Genomic DNA, 27,296 nt, shown 5'->3' on the forward strand with positions numbered 1-27,296 from the left:
GGAAAGTCTACTAGCATGAATGAAGAAATATCTGAGATCATCAGGCATCCTGTGATTTGTACAATTTTACAGGAAAGAGTATGTAGATTTCTTACAGTAAAGAACTAGGAGGTCCTGGTGGAGAGCAAAATGGACATGAGCCAGCAGTGTGCCTTTGCAGCAAAGGAGGCTAATGGTATCCTGGACTGCATTAGGAGAAGCACTGCTGGCATGTGCTCCTGCTGGCAGGTTGAGGGAGGGGATCTCTATCCTGTGCTCAGCCCTGCTGAGGCCACATCTGGAGTGCTGTGTCCAGTTCTGGGCTACTCAATACGAGAGACGTGGAGCTCCCGGAGAGACACCAGCACATGGCCACAAAGTTGGTTGGGGAACTGGAACATCTCTCCTGTTAGGAAAGGCTGAGAGAGCCAGGACTGTTCAGCCCGGCGAAAGCTCTGGAGGAAAACTCACAAATGTTCTACAAACATCTGAAGAAAGGTTGCAAAAAGGGCAAAGGCAGATTCTTTTCAGCAGTGCCAAGAGACAGAACCAGAGGCAATGGGCACAAGATGAAGCCCAGGCAGTGTCATCTGAGTATCAGAACTTTTCCACTGTGAGGGTATCTGAGCACTGGCACAAGTTGCTCTGATTGGTATGGGAGTTTCCATTCATGGAGATATTCAAAACCTGTCTGGACTTGATCCCAAGCAATTGGCTCTAGGTGGCACTTCTTCAGTAGGGGGTTGAATGAAGCAACCTACCAGAGGTGCCTTCCAACCTCAGCGATGGTGTGATCTGTTACTGTTCTTTTTCCTAGCATCCTGTATTGGTTGCTACTATGGAGATGTAGGATACAGGTTCAGTGTCTGCTGAAGATGGTTCTTTACCCTCACCTAATATGTCTGTTTCTAAGTGAATCATAGGAGAAGAAATATCAATTATTTCACATGGTCAGATGCACTTTGATGTGGCAGTAGAAGCCTCATTGGCTGCAGAATAGTGGAAAGGAGGGTTCTGAGTACTCTGAGTACTAGATCTTCATACAGTTACTAATGACACTTGTAATCTTTCTGAAGACTGAATAGAAAATTAAATAATTTTATCTTAATAGCATGCATATTGCATGAACATGGGGGTTTTTTTAATCTCATTCAAAGGGGTTTTAATAGCATTGACTTTTTTTGACTTTTGGAAAGTTTTTTTCAGTAAGAAGGAATATACTTGAATGAAGGAATGCAAATGTATTCAATCTCTGGAAAGGGCAAGTGACTGACCTTGAGGTGTTTGTCCTGCATAACAGCCTGAGGTATGTTGATAGTAAAAATGAAAGAGGTGAGATTTCATCTTGAGCAGAGTAAAACAGGTGAGCATTGAGGCTTAGAGCAATCTTAGGGAGGGAGAGGAGGGAAGTCACTTCCAGAATCTGTGTTGGAAGCAAGTAAAGGAGCAGTTTAGAATTTGCCATGCCTGCTTTATTATTTTAATATGTGTTTTCTTTTTTATAAGTGAAGAACTTAGTTTAAACTTCCAGGTTTTAGAACATTTGATTTCTCCTCTAGATCATATAGTACATAATGTAGCTATATGTGAACTTGATCTTTTTTATTTACTATGGTTTTCCTGGGGACTATAAATTCCAAATATTTGTAAATGCTTTAGGCAAGGAGTCAAAGAGCATGAAGCTCAGGCTAAGTATGAGGATTTTAGAATTAGGTGTGTCTTTAAGTCAAGGTAGGGAAAAATATATTTAGAGCTAGAGCAAAAGGAAATGCTCCACAAAAATCAACACCAGTCTTTGGCAGTGAGTAGGTAGTACAATTCAAAGTTCCACGTAAACACATATTGTCATAGGTCTCTCAGGACTGCATCTCTCAAAAAAGAAATTCAAGATAAACCAAAGAATTAGGTAACCAAATCCAACTGCTTACTGAAAGTTTTTATTTCCTCAGAGATATAAACCACCAGATTATATGTCCACTTCTCAGCTGTGCCAAGTTAAACTGCCATTAATCTAAATCTATGTTAATATGATGAATTATAGATACCCTTTCACGTTCTGCTACGTTTGTCATAAGGGCAGTAATGCCTAACTGAAAGACAGAGCAGACAAAAAAGAGTGGTAACCTGTCAGTTGTTTCATTAAAAATTAACAAAATTTTAATTTTTTTTTTATTATTGTTAGAGTTTATTTGGTTTAGAACACTACAATTCATATTATTTTACTATAGTAAGATAATTAAATGCATTTTGGAAGTCTGTGGATTTATCATCTTCTTGGCACATCATGGTAAATGTTTTTATGTGATCTGTCTACTGCAGATACACCTCTGGTCACATAAATACATGTGTCTAACACCATGGTAACCTTGGAATGCCCACATGCTCCTAAAATCTTTGTTATGTGTCTGGCAGCTCTCCTTGTTACCATGTTCCTAACCCTGTAAACCCCTACTTCTTACCTGGTCCTGATATATGCCTCGTTGGAATCTCTGGAGTATTCTGGGGAAGTGAAGGCATTTGTTGAAAGGTATAGTGTGCCAGCTGATAGATATATTCCTTACCTAGTGTGTGAGGAATACTGTTATCTTGCAACACCTCTTAAGAAATTGTGCTAAGAAAAAAATGTATTTAAGATGTACAAAACCAGACAAACCAGTTGTATATGTTTCTAAAAGGTGTACTGGCATGATAAAAGAAAAGCACAGACCACGAAGAAATTTTTCTCTTCTCACTCTTCTTCAGAAGAGAGTCTTCAATTTTCTTAGGAGTCTGACAAAATTAGGCCTTTCTGAATATCATATACCATATATATACATTAAAGAAAAGCCTATTTTATCAGAACATTTTCATTTTTATGGGCATATTTTCATTTTGAAGACACCCTGGCTTTTTAGATAAGGTGTTATCTCTTCTACTCAGGCAGATGTACTTCTTGTTAGAACTCTTCCTTTTTTCATAACTCAACATCTATAATTCACCAAGTGTTTCACACTGAATCTCACTTTAGAAATAGAATATCCTAACTGAAAATGACCCATGAGAATCACCAAATCCATCAGCATATAAACACATATGCTCGATGCAAACATCTCTTGGGTTAAATGTTTGTAGATTTGAGTAATTGGCTATTGATTGAACAAGAACCAGAACTAGAGAACTGAATGACATGGACTGAGAACTAGTTCATGGTGATGAGCTCAGAACACCTCTCCCTAAGTGCTGGAGTACTGTAATTTGTTAGCATGGTGTTCAGCATATGTGACTTCAGTGTCACTCTGCAAAGGTGAAATGCAGGGAGATGAACTGATTTCCACAGTTTGATAGAGTCTGCACTATCCAAGAAAGGTAAGTCCATTTTCCAAATTTCACTCTACATTTTCTAGTCCTCTCAGGCCAATATATTTTCCAGCTTTCTTAGGGACAAGGTGTTGTAGCACATTAACCAGAGAGAATTGAGAAAAGATAAATTACAGTAGTTGAATTTATTAAGAATTGCAATAACAGATGGAGTATGCAAAAGATGCACTATGGTTATAAGCATAAACACTGAAATTGTTTACAAAAGGGACAGATATTGCTAGCCACAAAGTTTAGGAATATTCTTCCTCCCATCAGAGTTTTCATATCCCTTCTGAAATGCAGCATTGAACTTGTTACAGTGAAAGCCAAGAGCAAGTTTAAAAGATAAGGATCTTGGCCAAGGATGAACTTTCATAAAAACGGGAAGGGAATTTCTCAGTACTCTTGAATCTTTCAGACTTACTGATTTTAATTAATCCTTCGTGGTTTAATGAACCATTCTGAGCTGGAACTCTCAGGATCATGGAGAATTTACAGTGAAGCTCTTATGCCCAAGATTTAGACTGCCAGTCAATTTAGATGAAGAAATGGTGCAAGAGGAATGAGATGTCAGCTGTGTGGTGAGCTGGTTGCCCCTGAGTCTGGGACCAGGCATTTGACCAGTCTGGTTTCCACTGTGAAGCACAGCAGTGCAGGAGATGGTTTGCCAATTCAGACCCAATGAGAGAGGATAGCCTCAGTTACCTGCTGTACAGCACATGAGGCTGGAAGAACTATTCACTTGCTGGTTTCCCATAGCGGAACTGTCAGGGTTGCTACTTCTATAACCCCTGATTTCAGTGGCTAGAACAAATGAGACATGAAGAACAGTAATGTATACCTCTACTACACTAAGCAGTTTAGGGATTTATTTTCTCCCCTTCTTCTGCTATATTATTATCCTTTACCATTCTTGTTTTATTAAATTCTAGTGATAGGATTCGATATCCATGGCAGATACACTAAAAGCAGATTTGGGGTAATAACGGTAAATTCTTTAAAAGATTCTGTAGAGGTAGATGAAAAAAATCTGAATTTCACTTACCACTTGACCTCCTTTTTTGTTGCGCTAGTATAACTTCATTAAAATTATTTTGGGATGCTTGGCGCAGAATCACAATATGAGTGTAAAATCATCTATTATATTTAAATATGAAGTGAATGAAACTTCAGTGTTATGTATAGGTTGATGGGGTATTTCATTTCATAGTCAGTACGAGTCAGGATGAAGAAGATCCTTTGTGTTTCACCCAATTTATTGATATGATAGCATGTAGGCAATTTTACCAGGTCATATTCCCATTTTGCCTTCCCATTACTACACTAGTACTAGGACATAAGCTGAAGCAATATTCCTTCTCCCATATTTTAAGTGTTTTCTTTTATTACTCTTGTTTGAGAGCTAATACTACTTTTCATTTTCCTACACACTTTGAAATGTCATTAAACTCTTTGGCATATACTCCGTTATCTAACAATAAAAATGCTTGTGATTTAAAATTTGAACTGAGTATGAAAGTGTTATTAAAAGTAAATATTAGGAAGTGAAGTAATGAACAGTATAGATACATCAAAGACACACACTCCCTTGCCACTGTCTGCTTCAGCAGGACTTCTCAAAGTGAGGTACATTTTCTCTCATTAGGGGCTACAAATAAACCAGACAAGCCTTGTCGATTTTTCTTGAACTACCAGAGTAAAAACAAATTAGGTTTAAGTTTTATTAATTGATTTTTTAAAAATTAAGACAGAAAGAAACATTTTTCAGAAAGGTGATGTCTGAGTCACTAATGTTGGTTTTTAACAAAGTCTTGAAAACTTTTGGGCTTGAACAAAGTACATGTCCCATATATAGCATGTTGCCTTGAATGGAGGCAAGTTTCAGTGTTCAGTAAGTGAAATATAAACGCAGAATGCTGTCTTATTGGAATAAGCCCATTCTGATTGTTTTACTGCTAATTTGATAGTCTGCATATTTCTGTTTTTTGCTATATGTAATTCAGTATCTAAGAGAGGAAAATGGGTTTTAAAATGAGATCTCTAAAGAACAAATTCCAAATTATTCTTTAGGGGGAAGCATTGCCACCCCAACCACCCATGGACATGGAACTTAGACATGGGGTTTTTTTGTTTGGTTTGGTTTGGTTTGATTTTTTTAAATATTTCTTTTGATTTTCGTATTTTTCTTTAGTGGGATTGATATTGAAGTTCAGTTGCAGATGGCTTCAAGCAGGTTATAACTGAGATGGTTAGCCAAATTTTCATGGCAAATTTAAAGAAAATACAGAAGTGAGATTATGGCTTGCATAATTTCAGAGTTCATTATGACTGTTTCATATGATTCTAATCGCTAGCAGAAAACAAAATTGTAGAAGCTGTTATCTAAGTTGAGGTGCTTTTTGAGTTATCAATTTCCAAATGGTTCACCATGGTTTTAGAAAATACAAGTTAAAATTTTATTAGTATATTCAAAACTGTTCACCTGAGTTATTTTATTTAAGTTTGAAATATTGCATTTAAAGTGTTTTGTAGTCTATTGAAGAGAGTTCTACTAATCAGACTCCAAAATCAGACATATTTCAGGAATCACAAAGATGTGAAAGACACCAAAATAGTGTATTCTGGTACACTGTAATATCTATAGTGAGAATATTTAAGGTACATAACATTTATCCTGACTGGAGACAAATGAGGAAAGATTGTGCTATTCTTTGTTTTCTTTCTAGTTAATCATACTTTTCAAATAAATGCTCAGATCATAAGACAAAAATTTATTTTATTATTTATGAATCTGTAGTGAATTGACAGCAGGTAAGTTCATTTCATTAGGAACTCATGCTAGGTTAATTCTATCTAGCAGCAGCTTAATTTGGGCTCGTCAGTAAGGGATGTTAATAAATTATTTGGCATATATGTGTGAACTTTTCCTACAAGGTAAGTATCAGTACTCATTTTTGTCAAGTATAAAGGGCGTTTAAAGAGCATGGTTACTATATGTCAAACATATCTGAATAGATTGTGAATAGCGAATTTTATTAAACTAAATTTCTGGTGTTGCTGTGGCCCTGACATTTTCAGGCAATTTAAGTGTTACAGTTTGTCAGCATATTAATGCATTTTTGCAAACTGAAGGGAACTCAACTACATGTGAAGTCTACATTTTAATATTCTGCTAAACACAAAAGGTATCTGTTCTCAAAAGTAGAAGAATAAAAGCTGCTTATTTTTGATTATATATATCGATAGCTCTTATTCCTATATACCTCTAAGATATTGATTTTTTTGTAGAGATAGCATAGCAGAACAAATGCAAGTAATTGTTTGACCAAAATGTTTATAATGTAGTTATAGGTAAAAACAAAGAAGTAATAATTTTAAGATTGATTTACAGGAGTGCATTACCTTCAAAATGTGCACATATATCAATGTGAGAGAAATTATTAGGCGGCCAGCCAGTAGTGAGGGGAAGGAAACGAGGTTGTTAAAATATTCACACAATAGAGTGTTTGAGGAAATATGCAGCTAAATGTTGAGTTCCAAAATAATTTGCTCTTCAGTGTGCAAAATGGACCACAGGTTGACATAGTGAATTTTCCCTATACCAGCATCTTGGATTAACTTAGCTTGGCACAGTAGCTATCATAAAATCGTATGGTATCTGCTCTTTGCATTTATTGATTTATTTTGCTTTCTATTTTGTTTGTTCATTTTTACAATCCTGAGAAAGAGGACTTTTGTTAAAACACATGCATCGTATGACTGAGACAGTCATATGAGGCTCAGGGAGAAAAAAAGGAGCACAGCTTTAACAAGCTGATTTATGCAGCCAATATTAAAACACTGTTCAATTGTTTGTTGGGGGCGAGGAATGTTACAGGTTATAATAAATTATAAGTTGTAATAAATTAATAATATTTTATATAATATATAAAATAATAATATAACATAATTTTAATATAATATTATAATAAAATATAATAAAATAAATACCTTGATCACAATGTCTGTAGTTTCCAGTTCAGAATCCTGTAACCATTTCTGTCTGTGTTCATAATAAATTTATAACAGATCCTTCATCCTGTTAAATTGAAAATTATTTTACTTACTACTTATAAAAGGCTGGGAAAAAAAATAACAAGCATCTCTTATAAAAATTAAAACGTGAAGCTTAGTAGGGTAAGACATCTTTGAAGATTACCTGGTATATTTTATTATAATGATGGCAGCAAAAGCAGGCTGCTGAGTGTATGTCCATCTTGGCAGTCCATCACACTTATTTCCATGCCAGAGTGGCTGGAAAAGGAGGAATAGAGTGTTCTATTGTCTGTAATCCATATGAATAACCTCTGTCAGACCTTGTGAAATATCAAATAGTATTGTTTTCTTAATGTACAAAGCTAACTTGGAGCAGAGTGTTCATATCCAGTTCTTGAATAAGGTTTTCTTTTTTCTTTTTAAGATCCAGGAAGCTTTATTGTAATCCTCTGTGTTTATTCCACAGAGAAACCATCTTCCCTTTGCCACATTTGAACTGTGCTGACTTTAAATGCCATCTTATAGATGGTTACATAACTCTCCATATTTTTGCAGTGTAATAACATATCTTTTTTAAATTCTTAAATTCCTGTAAGCCTTTGCTGCTAAGGAAATAAACAATAAACTATTAGTGAACTCTTTGAGCCCTCCCATGGGTTGGAAGGCCAGTTCATTCTGTTTATAGTGTATGGCATGGCATGCTGTGTTATGTTCCAGAGTCGTTGAGCAGTGCAGAGAAAAGCAATTCTCCTTGCTTCAACTGTATTGTATTTGTGCAGCCTATCTGTCTGTGGGTAGGGAGACAGCTCTTCTTCCCTTTAATATGATTGATTTTTAACCCCATTTACACTTGTACCATCCCCAACATGCTAAGCAGAGTTCCACAATTTAATTTTGAGTTGTATGAAAAGCAAATCCCTTACCTTGCTTTTATCTTTGCACTAATTTATGTAGTTTCATGTCCTTTTGATTCTGTATTTTGAGAAACTGAAAGCTCTTTATTCATCTGCATACTGCTCTGTTCTGTCTCTCATTGACAGTGAGTTTTCCGGACTGAAGATCCCTGGTCTGTACTGTTCCTCTGTTCAGAAACTCTCATATGTATAATCATCCTTACATGCCTTATAATTTTGTATATCGTGACACTTTTACACATTGTGAAATCCTTTTCTCAGGATTTTGGTTCTGCTATCCTGAGTAGTTCAGAAAACATTGAGCCACTCAAATACATTGAAGACCACAGACCCTCATACAGACTTGTAGAGAGAATTTCTAGGGACTCTCCATATTGAGAAACCTCACCATTTGCTCACAATTTTTCTGCTTCTGTTTTAACCATTCTTCTAATTTATTGAAGGCCTTCCTTGTTATCCCAGGGAGACTGAGTTACTTTAAAATCTTTTAACACAGAAACTTGTTAAATTCCTTTGGAAATCAAAGACTATGTGCCAAGGCATCCTTTTTCTCATAGTGAGTGTTCCTCCTGTGAGTTACAATTTCTCTTTTCAGAAACCCTCTCAACTATTCCCCTGTACGTTACATTCATTTACATATATGTTAATTCTGTTCTTCAGTGTAATTCATAATCACTGTCTTGATGGAATTGGGACTTACTGATCTGTAGTTTGAGGTATGTCCTTGCATGCCCTAGTCTTGTCCCCATTTTCAAAATCATACAAAGCAAAATCCCAAGCCCCCCTTCCCCTTGCCCTAAAAATACACGTCTACCATTCCCATGGTTTGGATTCCATTTTAAGTGATGACCGCAGTAAATTCCCATAAGAATCCCAGGCAAACATAACATCTTTCTCCTTTTTTGCCACTGTTCACTTTTTGCGGTTTTTTTAAAACATTTTCTAGAAGTAATTCAATTTAAGACAGATCTCTGATATGCCCAGACTAAAAAGGGGTTCAGTCACAGGAACCTCCCAGAACTACTCTTTATTAAATTTTGATTTGGTGAGTCATTTACATTTCCTGCTAGAGCCTTGTCTCTTTGAACATTCCCTTTACACTTAGCTGGTCTATTATCCCTAAAGCCTTTCTGGCAGGCTTAATGCTCCTGTTGGGCTTTAAAAAGCATTTAATGCTTTCCATTATGCTTTCAGCAAATTGTTCCTCAAAATATTTTTTTTTCTTTCTGCAACTATCTAAACCTGACTTCATTGTTAAAAATGGGTCCTTGGCAGTGCATAACAACTTACTGTTCTCTGTGTTTTCAGTGCCCCTGCAGTGATTCCCATTTTTAGTAGGTCCTTAGGCATCTTTGAAACATGATTAAGGGTACTAGAAATCTTTTAAGCAGGGAAGTAATACACTTAACAAATTTCAAATCTTCCCTGTTTACCATTCCCCATGACTTGTATTCCTTCATAGAAAAATAAACACCTTGATCATAATGTCAATAAGAAAAAGAACTGTATGCATTTTTTCCTTTGTAGGTTTCTGGACCTGTCTACAATTTCACTGGCTGTATAAAAGTCGTAGAAATCAATAACGCCGGACCTTTCAGCTTCTCTAATGCTGTGGGAAGAAGTAATGTTGACAATTGCAGGTAAACTGCCCTCTATGCCTTTTCAAATCTAAGGAATTGTTTGTGTTGATTTTGCTTTCTTCCTTACACAGGGTGACCATTTTAGATGATTTCAACAATGGTTACAGAAAAAAAAAAGGAAAAAAATCCCTAGAGAGACAGATACCTTGCTTTCTTTTATGCTTTTAAAGCATTTTCTTAATGGAAGATTTTATTTTTTTTTTCAGAGTAGCTCAATTAAACTTGACAGCTTATTTGGAGTGAGTTGTCACACCCTGAATGCTGAAACAGTGTACTAAGAAAGATGATCTGCAGGAAAATACAGGACTGGGAAGTAGAGAGATATGGTGGTTGTGTCTTACTTGTGACTTTGAGATTTCCATTAATCTTGTCACAAATATGGATGAGCTAGTTCCAACATTTACTCTACAAGAGATTGTGAAAAATGCTGGAATGCATTGTTTCTGAATACATTTAAAAACCTCAGTTGATTTCAGTTTTGCATATTTACATTGCTGTTGGTCATGCATTGATTGAAATAAAAGCTATACAGGGGCAGTGGTGTACATTAGGATTCTGTTCTGGAGTATGATAGTTTTGAACATGGCAAAGTGGAAAGCCACAGAAAACAGAGGTGAATTGCATTTGTAGATAATGAAGTCTTTCGGGAGAGAATATCATTTCAGTCATAGGATGTACATGTCCTAGATTCTTGGAGGATATTATATATGGCTTTTAACATATGACTTTTTTCCCTAGAATTTATAGAATAGGTCAACTAATGTTCATGTGCTTGCTTAACCACTATCCTCGAAAGCTGGTGTTAACCTACTAGATCATTAGTTAAAGATCCATGAGATCTGAACCCTGCACTCACCTCCACCACTAACCCCTTAATGAGCACACATCCCACTCAAAGTTACAAAAGTACAACAGTAAACCCACTGTCTAATGAATTATCTGCCCCAAGTCCCAGGCATCTAAGCTTTTGCCAGTAAAACTTACTCTGAACACAAAATTCAATTTGTTATCCTCGCAGAGACCTGCAACCATTTTTATTTACAACAGAAGCTGAGTGTCATCTTCTTGTCCAAGCTTGATGAAGAAATAAATCTTCACACCCTTCAAGTTCCCCACAGCATTTTGTTTGGAATATGTTCTCTAAGTACATTTAGCAAATGGTCGTGGGTCTAAATCCTGCATGAAAAAGAAAACACTGGCCACTGTTGTGATAAACCCCCAAATAACAAAGAGACAATGTCTCCTCTCTTGTCTTTCTGTACAGTGTTTCATCAGAAATTTTCCTAGTCAGAACTATGGTGTCCTTCCAAATGAGGGCATGTACTCTTGTGTGTGACAATATGCCTCTGTGCAAAACAGAAATTCATAAGGTTGAAAGCAAATGAGGATGCTATTTCATGTCTTTCATTCAGGTATTAACTTTTAAGAATCACAGTGATAAAAATATCATAAACCATCTCTGCTGTCTCCTCTGGTTACTAGATTAGGAATTTTTTCTCTATTTTGCATATGCATTAGAGCTTTGATGTCCTAAATCATAGGCAAGAGGTGGTTCTGTTTTTTAAACTACAAGGTAAAAACAGGATAACTTAAAAATCAGGACTGTTACTGTCTTTTCTACTTTCTTTCATTCTCATTAAAAATACTCTCATTGATACAAGTGCTTACACCCTTGAGCTTTTTGACACTATTCTTTTTTACAGTTTTTCCTTCTAAACACTTTATATAACCATTCTATTAAGTGTCAATAGCCTTCAACAAGCAAAAAAAAGAAATGAGAACAGCTTTGTCCAGTCTGTGTACATAACATGGACAGGGATATAGACCTGAAAGAGGTGGCTTGTAAAAAACATAGCTTTGTTCCTTTTAATTTTTTTTTATTATAGAATGCTGTGTTATCTGTTATAATCTATAGAACTATGTACCAAGATTTATTGAATTTTGTATTGATTCTGATACTCCCCTTCATAGTTAATTAGCATACAAATATGGCTTATATTGTATAATACAGACATTAAAGATTGTTTTATTTGAATCAGAACTCAGAGATTACAGTCTAGGACTGTTTCTTGCAAATGCTTATTGTGTATATGTTACTGATTAGGTGAGTAAAATGACATGACTGTATAGATGAACTGTGGATATTATCTTGTACATAAAAGGTTGTTGAAAGAATGATGAGCCTTCTCAATGCTCTAAGCAACATGTTCCTTTTACCTCCCTGCTTCTTCAGAAGGCTGCAGATGAGTCCAACAGTGTCCAGCCCCATGCAGTCCACACAGACCTGGCACCATCCTGGTCCAAATCACAGTTATTCCTGTCTGGGAAAAGCTGAATTTCAAGAATGGAACTTAGTACTTATTGTACTTAGTCTGCTGAAATTCAGATTAATTTCAACAGATAATTGAAATTTTTCTGAATTTCCCTTGGTGGGGAGGGAAAGCCATAGAAATTGACTGCTTGGAAGCCTGGCAGACATTTTCTTTACTCATTCCTGCCCTGTGACACACAAATTTCATAGCTGCTCACACCTGGCAGCTAACATCATGGTTTGCTTTTCACTTTGGGTATAACCCACACTCATCTTGACATCATCAGCCTTTAAGGTAGTCTGCTTCCCTAAAAGCACCTATGAAGCTCAGCGGTCAGTCCCCTTTTGCAAGACATGCTTCTGGGGAAGATGGATTTGTTTTGAAAAGCAAGGAGAAAGTGATTGAAGGAAGTTGTTTAAATAGGGCAATAATGGATTATATACTTTGCAAATACGAGTAGCAGTGACTACTAAATTACGTGGTGTAACTTATATTTTATTTTCAGAATTTGCATGGTTCTGCAGATGCAGTATTGCTACAGTTGGAGCTGCCTAACAGCAGCAGAGAACTCTGCAGTGTGTCAGACAAAGCAATCCAATTTCTTATGCAAGAACATCCCCGTACTAGTCACTCAGAGGCACTATTTCTGTTCTTACTGTGGTAGTTTTTCTTTAATTGACCTTCTACTTATCATCACCTATTTGTAGATTTATAATACTTTTGAAGGCCCTACTTTTACGTATTTAGCATGCTCTAGTGGCATTCAGTTGTCCTGCTGGGTTTTGTCCTTGTTGGTGCTCCAGCTGCATGGATTACTTCATTATTGTGGTCATGCTGACACTTCTTAAAATGTATGGGTTTGTGAGTAAATTTTAAGCTTATGATTTTTTCATAGGATTGAAATTTACTCAAATGTGTTTTGCCATTTTCTAACTGGATCTATTTTTATTTTAAAATACCAAAAGGATGATCTAATACATGCAAGGAATATAAAGAGCTTTCAAAAATGGATTTTAGAGATCGTTCATATACCTTCTCAAAACTATTGAAATCACTACATCAAGACAAGACAGAACCTTTCACCGGAAAAAAATTGCCCCATAACATTAGTTTCATTGGCATATATATCTGACTATCTACAGTCTAAACTGCTATATTTATGGCAAGAATATTATTTATTCCTTTAAAATTCTTATATTTTAATGTGAACGTCATATACCACAAGGGAGAGAGGATTATTTAACTTGGTAGAACTAAATTGGAAATGAGGGCATCATGGAAATTACCTTTTATGTCATTTTGGAAATAGGTGTTAAATTTTGCTTAAATTCAAGAAGATTATTGATACAGGCAGCACCAGGCAATTGGATATGATTAAAGACCAAATACTTGCAATAATCCTTATAATTCTGGAAAATGCAAGATTTCTGTGCATGCTCAGAAGCACTGAGATTTCAGATACGTGGCTTTAACCCAGTTAATCTGGCCCAGATCCTTCTGCTATTTATGTGCATCATTTTTTAAGCATTGTGTTTATAAGTGCACTATTACATGATACCACAGGGACAGAGAGCAGGTAGGAGGGATGCACTGCCCTGAGGGCTCATCAGAACTTTCTGCCATTCAGTGTAACCAAGGTGAAACCGAAATGGCAGAATAATGGTGTAGGCATGAGGAGTTTGACTGTCTGAGAGCAGACTGGTAGCCATGAAGTACTCTGACCTATGCAGCTTTGGTTTTCAAGAGAGGCTATACTGGAATTGTATCAATTAGTAAAGGTAATCCTCCGATCGGTAGTTTCCTAGAATTATGCTAGACTATATAGTTATGTAAATCTTGTCAAAGTTTATGTTATGATTCTCTTTAAATTATACCTGTCTCAGAGTTATGAATATATAGGTAATTTTGAAAAAGATTATAGAACAACCAATAGTAGTAGTAAAGGGACAATTGAAAAGAAAGCATCTCTGATAACATTTTTTTAAGAAATGAAATCTCTGGTTTTTTTCTTCTTCTGAAGGAAGATACTTGTGATGTCTTAATGCAATATAAAGCTTCTTCAAGTGTTTCAGAAAATGTTACTGGAATAGATTTGCAGGATAAATGACTATCACTTCCAGACAGAGTTCAGATGACAGATATAAATGAAGCTTTGAGTCCCAGTATTAAAAGCTGGTGTTTACTGCAGTTCATTTCTGTTTTAGTGTCTGGGAACTATGACTGCTATATATTACTGTAAGTGTTTACTGTAACAGTTTACTGCATCTACTAAATTCAAAGGCTCCAAACACACACACAGAAAATATATACATATACATATGCATATGCATATACATATATACCTGTACCTATCCAAGCCCTGTTTTTTATTTAGAAAAAAAAGAATCTTACCTATGAAACAGAAAAATATTGTTTGCTGCTTTCCTAAGAGAATTCTTACTGATGGATGCAAATGTACAGTAGTGAATTGGACTCTCAGAGAGGAGCTAATAAGCGAAGTTCTTCATTACTGCCCATTGGACAGAACTGTGGTAGATTTTTTTAAATATTTTGCTTTCTTATTCATTTATCTTAATATGTGTTTCCAGGCTGAAGCTGAGCTTTATTTCAGCAAAAACTCTGATTGTTATTGCATTTTCGAAAGAGGCTCTTGAAAGTGCATTACCCAAGGTCCATTCTATCAAGAAGACTCATGGGTTTCCTGATATATGGCAATTTTCTCAGGAGCTATGCAATACACTTTGGAGAGCTCTACATGTTTTCAGTAAGCCCTCCGTTCCACTTTCCCCTCACTCATGCACTTTCCAACAAGCTCCAAATCCCTTTCCTCAGATGTGACTACTCCCTTTTCCATTCTGTAGTTTTCTGTGATATTTTACAGAAATCCCCACAGACCACAACACCTTTGTGAATTCTGTCTCCTGTGCAATTTCTCAGCATTTTTTCCACTGTGGAGCTTCCTGTTTTTCGGTATATTATAGAACATCACAACTCAGAGCATCTGACACCAGGCATCTGAAGGTGTTTGACTTCTGTCTTTGGAAAGAACTGCATACTTTAAAAAGGGGAAAGTTCATCTGCTGAAAGTTATTTTTCAGTCAGTTGTGAAAGTCCTACTGTTACCTGTTACCATTCCACTTTCCAAGGAAAGTGTTTATGCTGGTACAGCCTGTATGTTAGAGCACATCCTAAGAGTCCATAGAAGACTCAAGTCAGCTTGAAGAGTTTCTTCATATGAATCCACCTGAACTGAAAAATTTAATGTCAATCAAACATACAAGCTAGCTCAAAATCAAAAGAGAAATCACAGAGTTTCAAGCTTAAGGTCTTCTGTCCACTTACATCTTAGGTTATTAATAAATGCAAGATCCTATAAAAGGCATTGAGCTTCTGTTATATGTGAAAGACAACCAGATAAATTCTTACATCCCAGCATCTCACTTACATTACCTGAGTTTTTATCTTCTCCTCAAGAGTTTTAAGTTATGCGCTTAATTCTGAAACACCAAAAAAAAAGGACAAGGAAGAATATGCAGTGCCCATCAACATTATAAAAGAAAATTATTAAATGAAGAATACTGACAATACTTAGTTTTATTAAGTCAAGAGGTTTTATGAGTTTTCTCTGGTTAACATGGAGATTGGACTAAATGTTTCTGAAATACAGAACTGAAGTTAAAGCTTCAGAAATATTCATTTGTATTCACCACATGCATGATGCTTGATATTACGTTAATAACATTTCTGCACAATTCTAACATGGAGAATGATAACAAGAATTTGATCTTTTTTTTGCATTTATTTTGTTACGTTTTCCGTCTCTCATCTATTGCTTTTGCTCTCTGGTAACTTTTTTATGTTTGCCTCTTACTCCTTTTCAAGGGCCTGGGTTGCTTTCATCTCTTTACTTGATTTGCCCTTCTTGATTTCCTTCATCTTTTGCATTTGTTTGCAATATTTTCTTTTCCTTTGTGAGTTTTGCTGCTCTGTACAATTTCCTTTCTGCTCTCTGCGCATATATGAATTCTATTCTTCTGTTACCTTTTCTTCTTCTTCTGGCATTCCTGTTTAGATAATGACTTTTATTATGACAGACTTTGGTGTTAAAAAAAAAAAAAGAAAACAAAAAAAAAGGAAGAAAAAAGAAGTGATATATGTAGTCTTTGCTACTGTTATAAATACTCAAAATCACTGTAAAATGTTATAGAAACCCTTTATCTCAATCTTTTGAAGTGTTCTGTGAAAATTGTTTCTGATGGATGTTAGATAAATCCATGTGTCAAATGTATGGAGGTGAGATAATGTGTGTTCATAAACATCACATTTCTCTGCTTGTTTCTGGAAAAGATTGTCAGTCATCAGCATACCACAAAATTACTATTAATGTTCTAGGAAACATTAATTTCCTAATGTTTTAGGAAAGCTCTCTATTTTTAGATTAATAATAGTACTTGATGATGGCTATCTTGACCTTAATTAATTATCCTTCTGTAGCTTTATGCATATGCCTTATACCAAGAGAAAATTGTTTCTTCATTTCGTCAACAGAATTCAGTGGCAGTTACTGTCCATTAGTGTGTGTCTGTAATGACCAGTATTAATGAGATTGTGATTTCTGCTGGAATTGCCAGGTACTTGCATGGAAACAAATAAGACAAGTATTAAAGGATACCATGCATTTTTTCCTTTCACTTTTATCAAGGAGGCATTTGCAAGTATATATGTCAATGTATGCATACAATTCCTGAGACAGTGTGTTACTAAAAATAAATAATATCTCAGTTAAATATTTTGGAAAACACTCTGACACAGCTGTGAAAAAGGAAATATTTTTGTTAACAAGACTCACAGTTGGTTTTTTTAATGAAATTGTCTTTCTGCTACTGCTCATGTGTACTTCATTATTTTATAAGGTATTGATTTAATGTCCTAAAAAAAAGGCTCCACTGATGGAGTGCTTTTGCACTTCAGTCACACCTTTGAATCTATTTTTGTTCATTTATATAATAATTAATGTCTCCAGTTATAGGTGATTCTTACTCTAGACTACCAAATTTACTAATGGAATTTATAAAGCTTCCTTCACCTCAAATGCTAAACCATTGCATATAAACTGGTGCCTTCGTGAGAAATCACACATTCACAGAAACACAGGATGGGTGAGGCTGAGAGGGACCACAGTGGATCACTGTTAGTAGCATAGAACCAAATTTGTTCACAGTACTGCATCCAGCTCTGGGCTGCTCAACACAAGAACAGCATGGACCCATTTGAGCAAATCCAGAGGAGGCCACTACATTGATCAGAGAGCTGGATCACCTCTCCTATGCAGACAGGTTGAGAGAGTTGGGAGTGTTTAGCCTGGAGAAGGAAGGCCTTGGGAAGACCTAATTGGAGCCTCCAGTACTTGAATGGTCCTTTCAAGAAGGCTGGGGAGGGACTTTTTCTTAGGGCATGTAGAGATAAGAAGGACTGGCTTTAAACTGAAGATTTAAATTAAGTATTAGAAAAAAATTCTTTTCTGTGAGAGTGGTGAGGCACTAGAACTGGTTGCCCAGAGAAGCCGTGGATGCCCCATCTCTGGAACTTTTCAAGGCCAGGTTTAATCAGACTTTGTGCTGCCTGGTCTAGTGGGAGGGTCTGGCCAATTGCAGTGGAGAGCTGGAACTAACTGGTCCTTAAGATACCCTCCAACCCAAATCCTTCTGTGACTCCAATTCTAACTATTTTAGGATGGAAAAATATGAGTTATAGACTTCTGTTACAGCGAGAGTCTTTGTCTGCTATGGCCTGTTTACATTGAGTAATGGATCCAAAGCCCCACCAAGTGTGCTTGGTGTATAAAGTTGTTGTATCCGTCCGAAGCACATTCCCAGATCATAGAAGTGAGAGAGATGGCCAGTCAGATGTCTGTTCACTTGGTCATCACAAGTTCTTACATAGGAAGTAAGAGAGTTAAGGATGTGACAGAGCTCAGTGGACCAGCATGGGGAAATTCTGGGAGGCATTGCAGTCCAAAGGACAGCACAGTGAATGGATCCTCCATACCTGGAGCTTCCTCACTGTCAGGACTGATCAGAATTAGAAGGCTGCTGAGATAGTTTAGAAGCCTTATGGCAATCTTTCAGCCTTTCTTACCTGTGGATTATGTGGTTATTTAATGATCGGAGAGGTGTAGATACCAGCTGTCTATTTTTAGCTGCAGTCAAGGAGAACGTTTTTACATCAAGGATCATAGTTCCAGAAACACTACAAATTGCTACAACATTTGGGTTATTCTAGGTTATCAACAGTGTTCATTTCCTTTTTCCAAATTGTTTTAAATATTTATACTTCCCTGGAAATTCTGTCATCCAAAAAAGTACTGTGCTTGAACATGATTAGCTTTTGAAATATAAAAGCATAGAAAAGCACAAGAAAATATATTTTAAAGATTTATGATCTTTAAATATATATTATATATATTTTTCATTAATTAATGTAACTTCTTCATTTTAAGTTTCAGCACAGCTTCCCCCTAAAACAAAATAATATCATTAATGTGAAAATAGAAGGTATTTCCAAGAATTAAAACAAGGATTTTAATTGTTGGTTGAGAACAGGTTGAGAACATACCAGCTTTCCCATAAAACTTGTGCAGATTCACAGAAGCTAAATATAAAGCCCTTTTTCAAAGTTCTTAAAATTTTGCTACATGTTTTTCACAGTATTAATAATATCATGCATCATAGCCATTGAAATAGTCTTTGAAAACTTTATCTAATTCTTGAGAAAAGTTATGTTAGTGACACAACACATAAAGTTCAGTAGCTTCCTGAAATAATTACTTGGGCTTCTAGCCAGGCAGGTATGTGAATAATAAAATCATTTTCTTCTACTTTCTTTGAATAGAAAAAAAAATGTGTTCTGTCCATTTAAAACTTGGTTTTAAAGATGGGTGCAGGTATAGTTTGACAAAATTTGGCTTTAATATTCCCCTCTATATCTAGTCCTGCATCTATTATAAGCAGTGGTTAAGAAAGGCTAAGAATATAAGATGATGAATTGTCTAAAAACAATCAAATGGAAAAAGAAATTATCTTGCATCCTTTCTCTATTGAATTACAGTCACAATTCACTTTGGTGCTAGCATTTGCTGTCATTCCAATTACAGAAACCTGGAAATGGAGGAATGTTTTGTTATATACTCAGAAATAATTAAACTTTGGAGCAGGTTTCCATGACTTCCGAGTTATGTGCAGAAAGTGCCTCATAAAGGAGCTGCAGTTGCTCCTGGTATTATACCAGGCTGCATTGTGAAGAGAGGCATATTAGAGAGAATCAGTGAGAATGAAAGTCACACTGAAAGAAATAATTTGCCTACTGCAAACTTGAATTGGTATAATACTTTCTCTTTGACTTTTAAATTTTGTACAGAAGTAATAAGAAATCTTCAGAGTTACTTTCAACTGCTAACAGCTAGAATGACGAGAGAAAAGTTTGGAAGTTCAGTTTTAATTCTGTCTGGCAGCATTCTGCTGGTATCCATTCTACGTCCTTCACTCTCCTGGTGAATAGAACATGGACTCTGTGACTTATAAAGTATTTGTGGCTTTGGAAAAATCTCATTTAACAAAGCTAAAAGTGAAACAATCATCATTATATAACCTTGTGTGAATTTGTAGAAAATAAAATCCATCACAAATAATATTCCCCTATTTTGTGTATTTTCCATAATTAAAAAGACTGAACTTCTCTTTGGCAGAGCACTTTTTATAACAATGGTTTGTTTCAAGGCAAAAAATTATCAAGAATCAAAATTTTTAAAACAGGTTTTTTTTAAAGATGTCTCATATTCTATAAATCACAATTTTATATATTAATATGCAATTAACTTAATAAAAGGTATTTAAAATAAAGCTCATCTAAAATTTCTCAAACATTGCAGATTTAGTTTAAAAGCCTGAAAAAAGGCAATATAAGTAACTTTTTTGAAAGTAATTTTGTACAAAACTTCATATCTGAATTACTTTAAGCAGGCCAAACCGCAAAGGGAGAGCGATGTCCTGAAGAGTTACTTTTAGTTAATTAGACAAGCAACTCAATGTAAGCTTCTGGATCAAAATGATAAATGTGATTTCTGTGTGTGTGAGCAAGAAAGGAGGAAAACAATTTCCTCTCTGTGTACACTATTGATTGTGATATTGGTTGTACTGTATTTCATTGTGTCCTGATGTGCAATGCAGCAGAACCTAGAAACCATAAAAGATGAAAGATATAATTCAAAAACCCTCAAATAAATTGGTGATATTTTTTAATAAAAAGGGAAGCAGAAAGATACTTGAGTAAATCAGTGTGTCAGATTTTTGCTGAAGGATGACTGTGTGGATTATGGTGTATACAATGGTATCATCCTTCTTTAATGAAGGGAAGCACAGGATGCACAGTAGGTTTCTTTAGCTCTGCAGAGACCAGCATGTTAGAACCAATGGCTGAAATTTGTAACTGAAGGTCTGTATTGATAAGAACCCCCCAAAATAGCTGTGGGTATAAATGATGATAATTGGTGCAAACTACCAATTGAAGTGGTGGCTTCTTCCTGTTGCTTTGTTAAGATTATAATTCATGTCTTTCTAGAAAGGGTTCTCTAAGCAGCCATACCTTACTACAGTTAAAAATGCAGGAAGTGCTAAGACCTGAGAAGAACAGAAGAGATTGAACTCCAATGTAATTTGCATTAAAAAAAAGTGATTATGTGCAGAAAGGAATTAAAGAATGAATAAGCAGTGAAGAAGAAATGCAAAACACATGATGAGACATGGCTGCATATCTGATATGTGCTGCTGAGTCATAAATTGTCTTACATTCATATTATCAAGAAATCTCTGCATCTCAGATGCCCCCACTCCTAGCTTCTATAACATAAAATATTAAATAAATTGAAGTAATATGTAATTATTTCTTTACAAATATGATTATTTCTTATTGCAATAAATTCTTACCTAAGTGACTTGGTGAATCAGGTAGTATATGTATTGGCTGATTAATACATGAGGAAGTTATTACCTACAGTGAATAAATAGGTTTCTCTGGGGTGATACTAAGCAAAATTTTATTTTCTGTGCAGGACAGGGATTGTTTGTTTAAGGTTGTAATATTAAGTAATGCAAGACTAGAAAGATATATCATCCTTCAAAGGACCTTGGTTGTAAAGTTAAGAAAACATTCTTATCTCCACAACCACTGGATTGCAGCAGAAAAACAAATATATTAACCAGTAAAAGAAACGTGAATTTCCCTCCAAAACTCATATAAATATTTTGCAATTGCCTAATTTCTCAAGACCTAAATTGATTATAAATAGTTTATATATTTTTTCTGAATCTGTAACCTGCGCGACTGTTTAATCATGTCCTGTCTGACTCTTGCTCTGCAGTGCTGTAGATAAGCAGTGCATCAGTGCCCCCTGCAGCCATGAAGCGCTAGCAGAACAGTTAAAAAACCCCCAACGCTATTGATTGCTGTTCAAACACCTATTCAGAAAAAGAACAGCTTTAAATCCTGTCGTATCCTTTCCTTTTTTCTCGTTCCTTCTTTAAAAGTGAAATTGCAGCTCTTGACTAAAGAAGAAATTCTTCAGAAATGTAGCCTAAAACTCAAGACAGACCTTGATATATTTGTGAGAAGGAAAAGTATACACTCGTGTATGAAAAGAAGAAATCAGAAGCATAAGAAATTGAGAATATATGTGTAAACTTTAAAATGAATAGTTATAAAAAAGAAAGAAACTCTGACTCTCAGAAGGCCAAGCTCTGTGATGTGTAGAATGTACAGAGAATAGAGAAATGCTGCTTCATCTGTGCTAAACTGTAGGTATTTTTACATTTTCATGTATATTTTTGAAAATTTACTCAAAATTACATATTGAATGTAACGATAAGTTTGGGATTTGTTTCCTCTCATTCAGCTCCTACCCACATACTTCTAAAGTCATTGGCAAATTTCTAGACACAGTATTAGTTATGGGTATACAGATTTCTTTTGAAACTCTGAAGTTTCAATAAAGCAATGGTTGGCAATAGCAGGAATCCAAGGTAATTTATCTAGGTATGGGTAGAAGGAAGGTTTCCAGCTCATAAAATCATGAGCTGTTAAAATTGCCAACAGTGCCAAAAAGAAGACATGAACATAAATAAAATCAATTTTAAGAAAACAACTTTCTCTATGCAGTGAATTAATTTTTTTAGATACATGTGCTTTTGACCTGTTTTCTGAAGCCAGATTTCTCCATTTTCCCTTTCTATACCCATGCTAAAATTAAGAGATAGATAGGAGATGATGCTGCACTGCTAGAAACCATACAAGGTCCTACTTAACAAAAAAAAAGTGACTTGGCATTTCTTTACTGCCAAAAAAATCCTTATTTAAATAGCAAGATATAATGTGAAATTTTTACATCTGTAAGGATGAAGGCTGGAAGCCAAATTACATTAGTCAATTGAAAATGCATTAATTTCTTAGAACTAACTGTCTAACATAGTTCACTGATGTTATAAAATTGAGTTAGTATGGTATGGAAATGATAGGAAACGATTAAATCTCTTCTGAGCACTATAAACACAAGTGTGACATCAGTAACTGGCTTCCAGAATTTATCAATTATAAAATCCATTTCATAAACCAGAAGATATAAAGTATTCTTGACTGAATTAAAGTATATGAAAAAAATTTGGCAGCATTCAGAGCTCTTAAGTGGTGAGATAGTTCTGATTGCAAGTGAGATTAGTTTTATTTGCAATAAATAATTTTTCCCCTCATAATAACTTGCTAATATAAACAGACTAAGGTAAACTCTCTAATTTGGGAATATGGCCCTGCAGCCTTTGACAGATTTTTATCAAGTTGGATTAATTGAATAAAATTACTATTTTTTTACCTTAAAAGGTATATTTGTACCCCCTAAGCCCTCCTAAGCCCTTTGCAAATGGCAAAGCAAAGTCCACTTGCCTTGGTGCATTTTATTTTCATAATTTAAATGTATAGCTTAGATACTTAAGTCTTGATTACCGAATGAGTTGTCTAAATTTTTCACAAGGAAACAAGTCGTTTTTTATTTAATTAAGAAAGTAAGCAAAACATACATCTTACATCTTTTGACTGCTTGATTGCATTCATAAGGTTGTTTTGTTGATACGATAATGAGCATTTGGCTGATATTAAATCTGACCTGCTTTGATACAATGACCCTCTTAAATCACTAATAGCTGCTCTTCATGATTTAGTTACTCAAGAAAGAATAATATAGCTCAGTTTGAAGGTAAAAATGAGAAGTATTCTCTGCCACTGAGAATAATTTCCCAGATTTTCCTCAGGTTTCTTTTTTACTCTTGTTTTGAGACTTGTTTTGTAGTTGGAAAGAACAATTAGTTTTACAAGTCGTGTTGGCTAATGCCAAGTCACAGCCAGGTACCCAACTCATCAATGACATAGGAGTTGGGTTCAGGTAGTGCTTAAGATAAACAAAAGCTGTTAGGATCAATGGATGCAAAATATCTAAAATTTCCAGTATTACTCTGGAACAGCATGATCACCTGATAATTTCAATATAACATAGTTTTAGTTCATTATGTTTTCTACCTCGCTGTGATCTTGCCCTCTTACAACCTTTGGGTTGATAAGAAGATGGGAGGGCGTGAATAATCCATTTATAACATTTTTCTGTCAAACGATCCACATCAATGTAACTCAACTCCTTAACTATTCCTTAATTATTCATAATCTTAATCAAAAGTGAATAGTTAATGCAGAGCAGTGGCACGTTCTTCTGCAGCACTTGATCTTATTTCCTGTGCAGTTTTGAATATTGCTCACCTGTTGGAAGGAAAGACAAAAATTTGCTGAAAAGGCATCTGGAGCTTCTTATTTCTTGTTTGTGGACTGTTATTTTTTCTTCCTGTTCTTCACACTAAAAATAAAACTTCTCAGTCTTGATAATGTTGCCTGTTACTATCGCTCCATGTTTTAAGATTTTCCTATGTTAAAGTCACATTCTGTTACATGTGTAAAATAGCAGCAGTCCCTTCATGGCAAACTTAAGCTGCTTAAAATGTTAGAAAGATTACTTTAGATTGTGAAAAGGTAAGGTAAGCTCCATTCCCTGCTGTAAAGGCATATGATTTATGGGAAATGCTTTTGAGAAGTGTTTTCAATACATAAAAGTGGTTTGAGGTGTTTTTCAGCTGTATAATCAAAACACAAATGATTTTAAGTGTGACACAGTGAGAAGAAGTAGGAAATTTTCCTCACTCATCACAGTTGTTTTATTTAGTACCATTTCTAGTCGATGGAGAAAGTTGGTTACTTTTCTTAGAATGTGATGAGCTGGAGATACCTCTCTGCATATAGATTGTCTGTGGGGAGAACCATGGTGGTCATCTCAGTCAAGTTTCAAATCTCTTAGGCAGATAATGTTTGACAAAGTGAATTCTGTCCTAGAGTTTTATTTGCAGATGAAATTTCTTCAAATATTTAGGAGGAAAAAGGCTATATTAGGTGGCATTTTGATGCCTTGGAGAATTAGGAATTGAAAAGAGATTGAACATGAAGTCATAAGTATCAAACTTCTTAATTACTTTGTTGTTGATGGTTTTCCTTTGTGCTCTCAACATCATAGTTGCTGTATTTGTTCACTGTCATGTAAAGTCAGTGTTTGTTACAAAAACACATTTAGGGCAAAACTCAAATAGTTTTCCAATTGCATAAAAGATAAATATTACTTATACCAGCATTTAACAGTCTTCCTTTGGAAAATCCTACTAGTAAGAACATAACATTTTTTAGTGTACCCTTACAGTCGTTTTAAGAAGGGCAAGTCATTTACCAGCTTTGCATCTTAGCATAATTTAAGAGGCTGATCTCACACTGTGAGATTTCTGCACAGAGAGACTATTGGTGTTTGGAGGCCGTCTGGGGCAACCATAAAATGGTAAAGTTTTAAATTCCCAGTGATGTAAGGTAGGAGATCAACTAAACTTCCACCTTGAACTCACAGAGGGTGGACTTCGGGTGCCTCTTCAGTACTCTATTTCAGAAAGTCCCTTAGAAAACAGTATTTATAATAAAGTGGTCCTCTTTGATAACAAAGAGGAGGTTATCCTTATGTGCCAAGAGATGAGCTAGTGGGGAAGAAGGGTGGCCTGGCTGAACAGAGAGCTTTCACAGGAACTTAGAACAAAAAGACCATTTAAGACCTTTGGAAGAAGGGGCAGGCAACTCACAAAGAGTACAAGGATATCATTAGGTCATGTAGAGAGAAAATTAGAGAGGCAAAAACTCTGATAGAATTCAATCTGGCCACTGCTGTGAAAGGTAATAAAAAGTGTTTTCATAAATACATTAGCAGCAAAAGAAAAAAGAAGTCTCCATTTCCTTGGAGGGGAACACTGTCACCTAGAAAGAGGAAAAGTCTGAGGTACTTAACTCCTTCTTTACCTCAGTCTTTAACAGAAAGACCAGTTATCCTCAGGGCAAACAGCTGCCTGAGCTGGTAGGGGCAGAATAGACCCCCTGTAGTCCAGGAGGAAGTAATTATGACCTGCTGAGCCACTTAGACACTCTGAAGACTGATGGGCCAGATGGGATTCATCCAAGGGCACTGAGAGTGGTGACAGAAGAGCTCACCAGTCATTCTCATCATTTATCATCAGTTTTGGCTAAAAGTTGAGGTCCCAGATGACTTGAGGCTGGCCAGGAAAGAAGGAAAACCTCCTGGCTGGAAGAAAGATCCTGGAAGTGGGGGAAGATACTGACGATAAGAGAGCTGCCTGGAGATGAATACCAGGGGATGCACAGAGACCATGGCTGGCAGCAGTCAAGATCAATTACTACAGACAGCAGCTCAATGTGAGTCAACATGACTTTTCACTCAAGCTTCCCAAACCACGAGCAACCTCCCTGCTAGAAGTGAAAGTGGAAACCCAGTGAACATAACAGGGCAAAGGGGAACTGAGGGCACGTGGGAGTGTATGAGAAACAACTAGGGTTACAGCTCTATTCTCATCAGTTCTTAAATAAACCTTTATATCCAGTTTAACTATGGGCTGTTGTTTACTGTCTCACCTGTCATGCATTTTACTGATTGTAAAATCATTTCTTCCTCACAGAAAAAATTACATGAAGTCTATTATTTTAGTTCCTTATTTTGTAAAATACCTTGTAAAATTCTATTTAGGGTGTCTCAAGTACTGTATTTTTTCATTCTCTCATTTAATATTACAGAGATTTTTTTGACCTGTCATATTTACAACACTCTTTCTTATGCATTCAATGAGAATGCAGTAATATTTTAATTAAATGCCAAATTACTGATGAATAAATGATGTTTGTGTTTATGCATGTCAGCCATTCTCCAGCATTAAGATATAATTAGAAATGAAGTCTGGAAGAAAGACTAGATGATACATAACAGTACTCTGCATTTTTAACTCTTTCTGTACTAATAATTTCTATGTATCCTTCTCTTCTTGCTTTCAGGACAACTTGTATGTTAATTTTTATAGTGTGTGAAACAGAATGCTTTTTTAAAATCCTATTTCTCTCCAGTAACAGAGTCCTTAATAGAAAAATGGTTTCTATAAAGGAATCTTAATTAACATTTATAAAATGTCATGGTTTAACCCCAGCCAGGAACTAACCCCCACTCAGCCACTTGCTCAGCACTCCATGGTGGGAAGGGGGAGAAAATCAAAAGCTATGAGTAAGAAAACTTGTGGAGATAAAGACAGTTCAATAGGTAAAGTTAAGCCATGGACAAGCAAAGCAAAACCAGGAATTCAGTCATCACTTCCCACAGGCAGGTGGAGGCTCAGGCATCTCCAGGAAAGTACTGCTCCATCATTTGCAACATTGACTTGGGAAGACAAATGCCATCACTCCAAATGTTCCTTCTTCTTCAGCCAGCTTTACATGCTGATTGTGACACAGCACAATCAGCTGATTGTGATGGGGTGTCCCTTTGGGCAGTTGGGATCAGGCCATGTGCCCTTTCAACTCCTTGTACACTCCCAGCCTGCTCATTGGTGTGGTGGGGTGAGGAGCAG

General features: G+C 35.8%; 1 protein-coding gene across 1 annotated transcript in view; it reads left to right on the forward strand.

Annotated features, from left to right (window-relative positions):
• EYS (eyes shut homolog) overlaps positions 1 to 27,296 on the forward strand; it is a 797,164-nt gene that overhangs the window by 522,523 nt on the left and 247,345 nt on the right. Inside the window, exon 35 of the mRNA XM_054514337.1 lies at positions 9,795 to 9,907. Coding sequence (XP_054370312.1) covers positions 9,795 to 9,907 — 113 coding nt within the window. The remainder of the gene's footprint in view (positions 1 to 9,794; positions 9,908 to 27,296) is intronic.

The sequence above is a fragment of the Molothrus ater genome, chromosome 3, assembly GCF_012460135.2.
Source record: "Molothrus ater isolate BHLD 08-10-18 breed brown headed cowbird chromosome 3, BPBGC_Mater_1.1, whole genome shotgun sequence".
In the NCBI taxonomy this organism is placed as follows: domain Eukaryota; kingdom Metazoa; phylum Chordata; class Aves; order Passeriformes; family Icteridae; genus Molothrus; species Molothrus ater.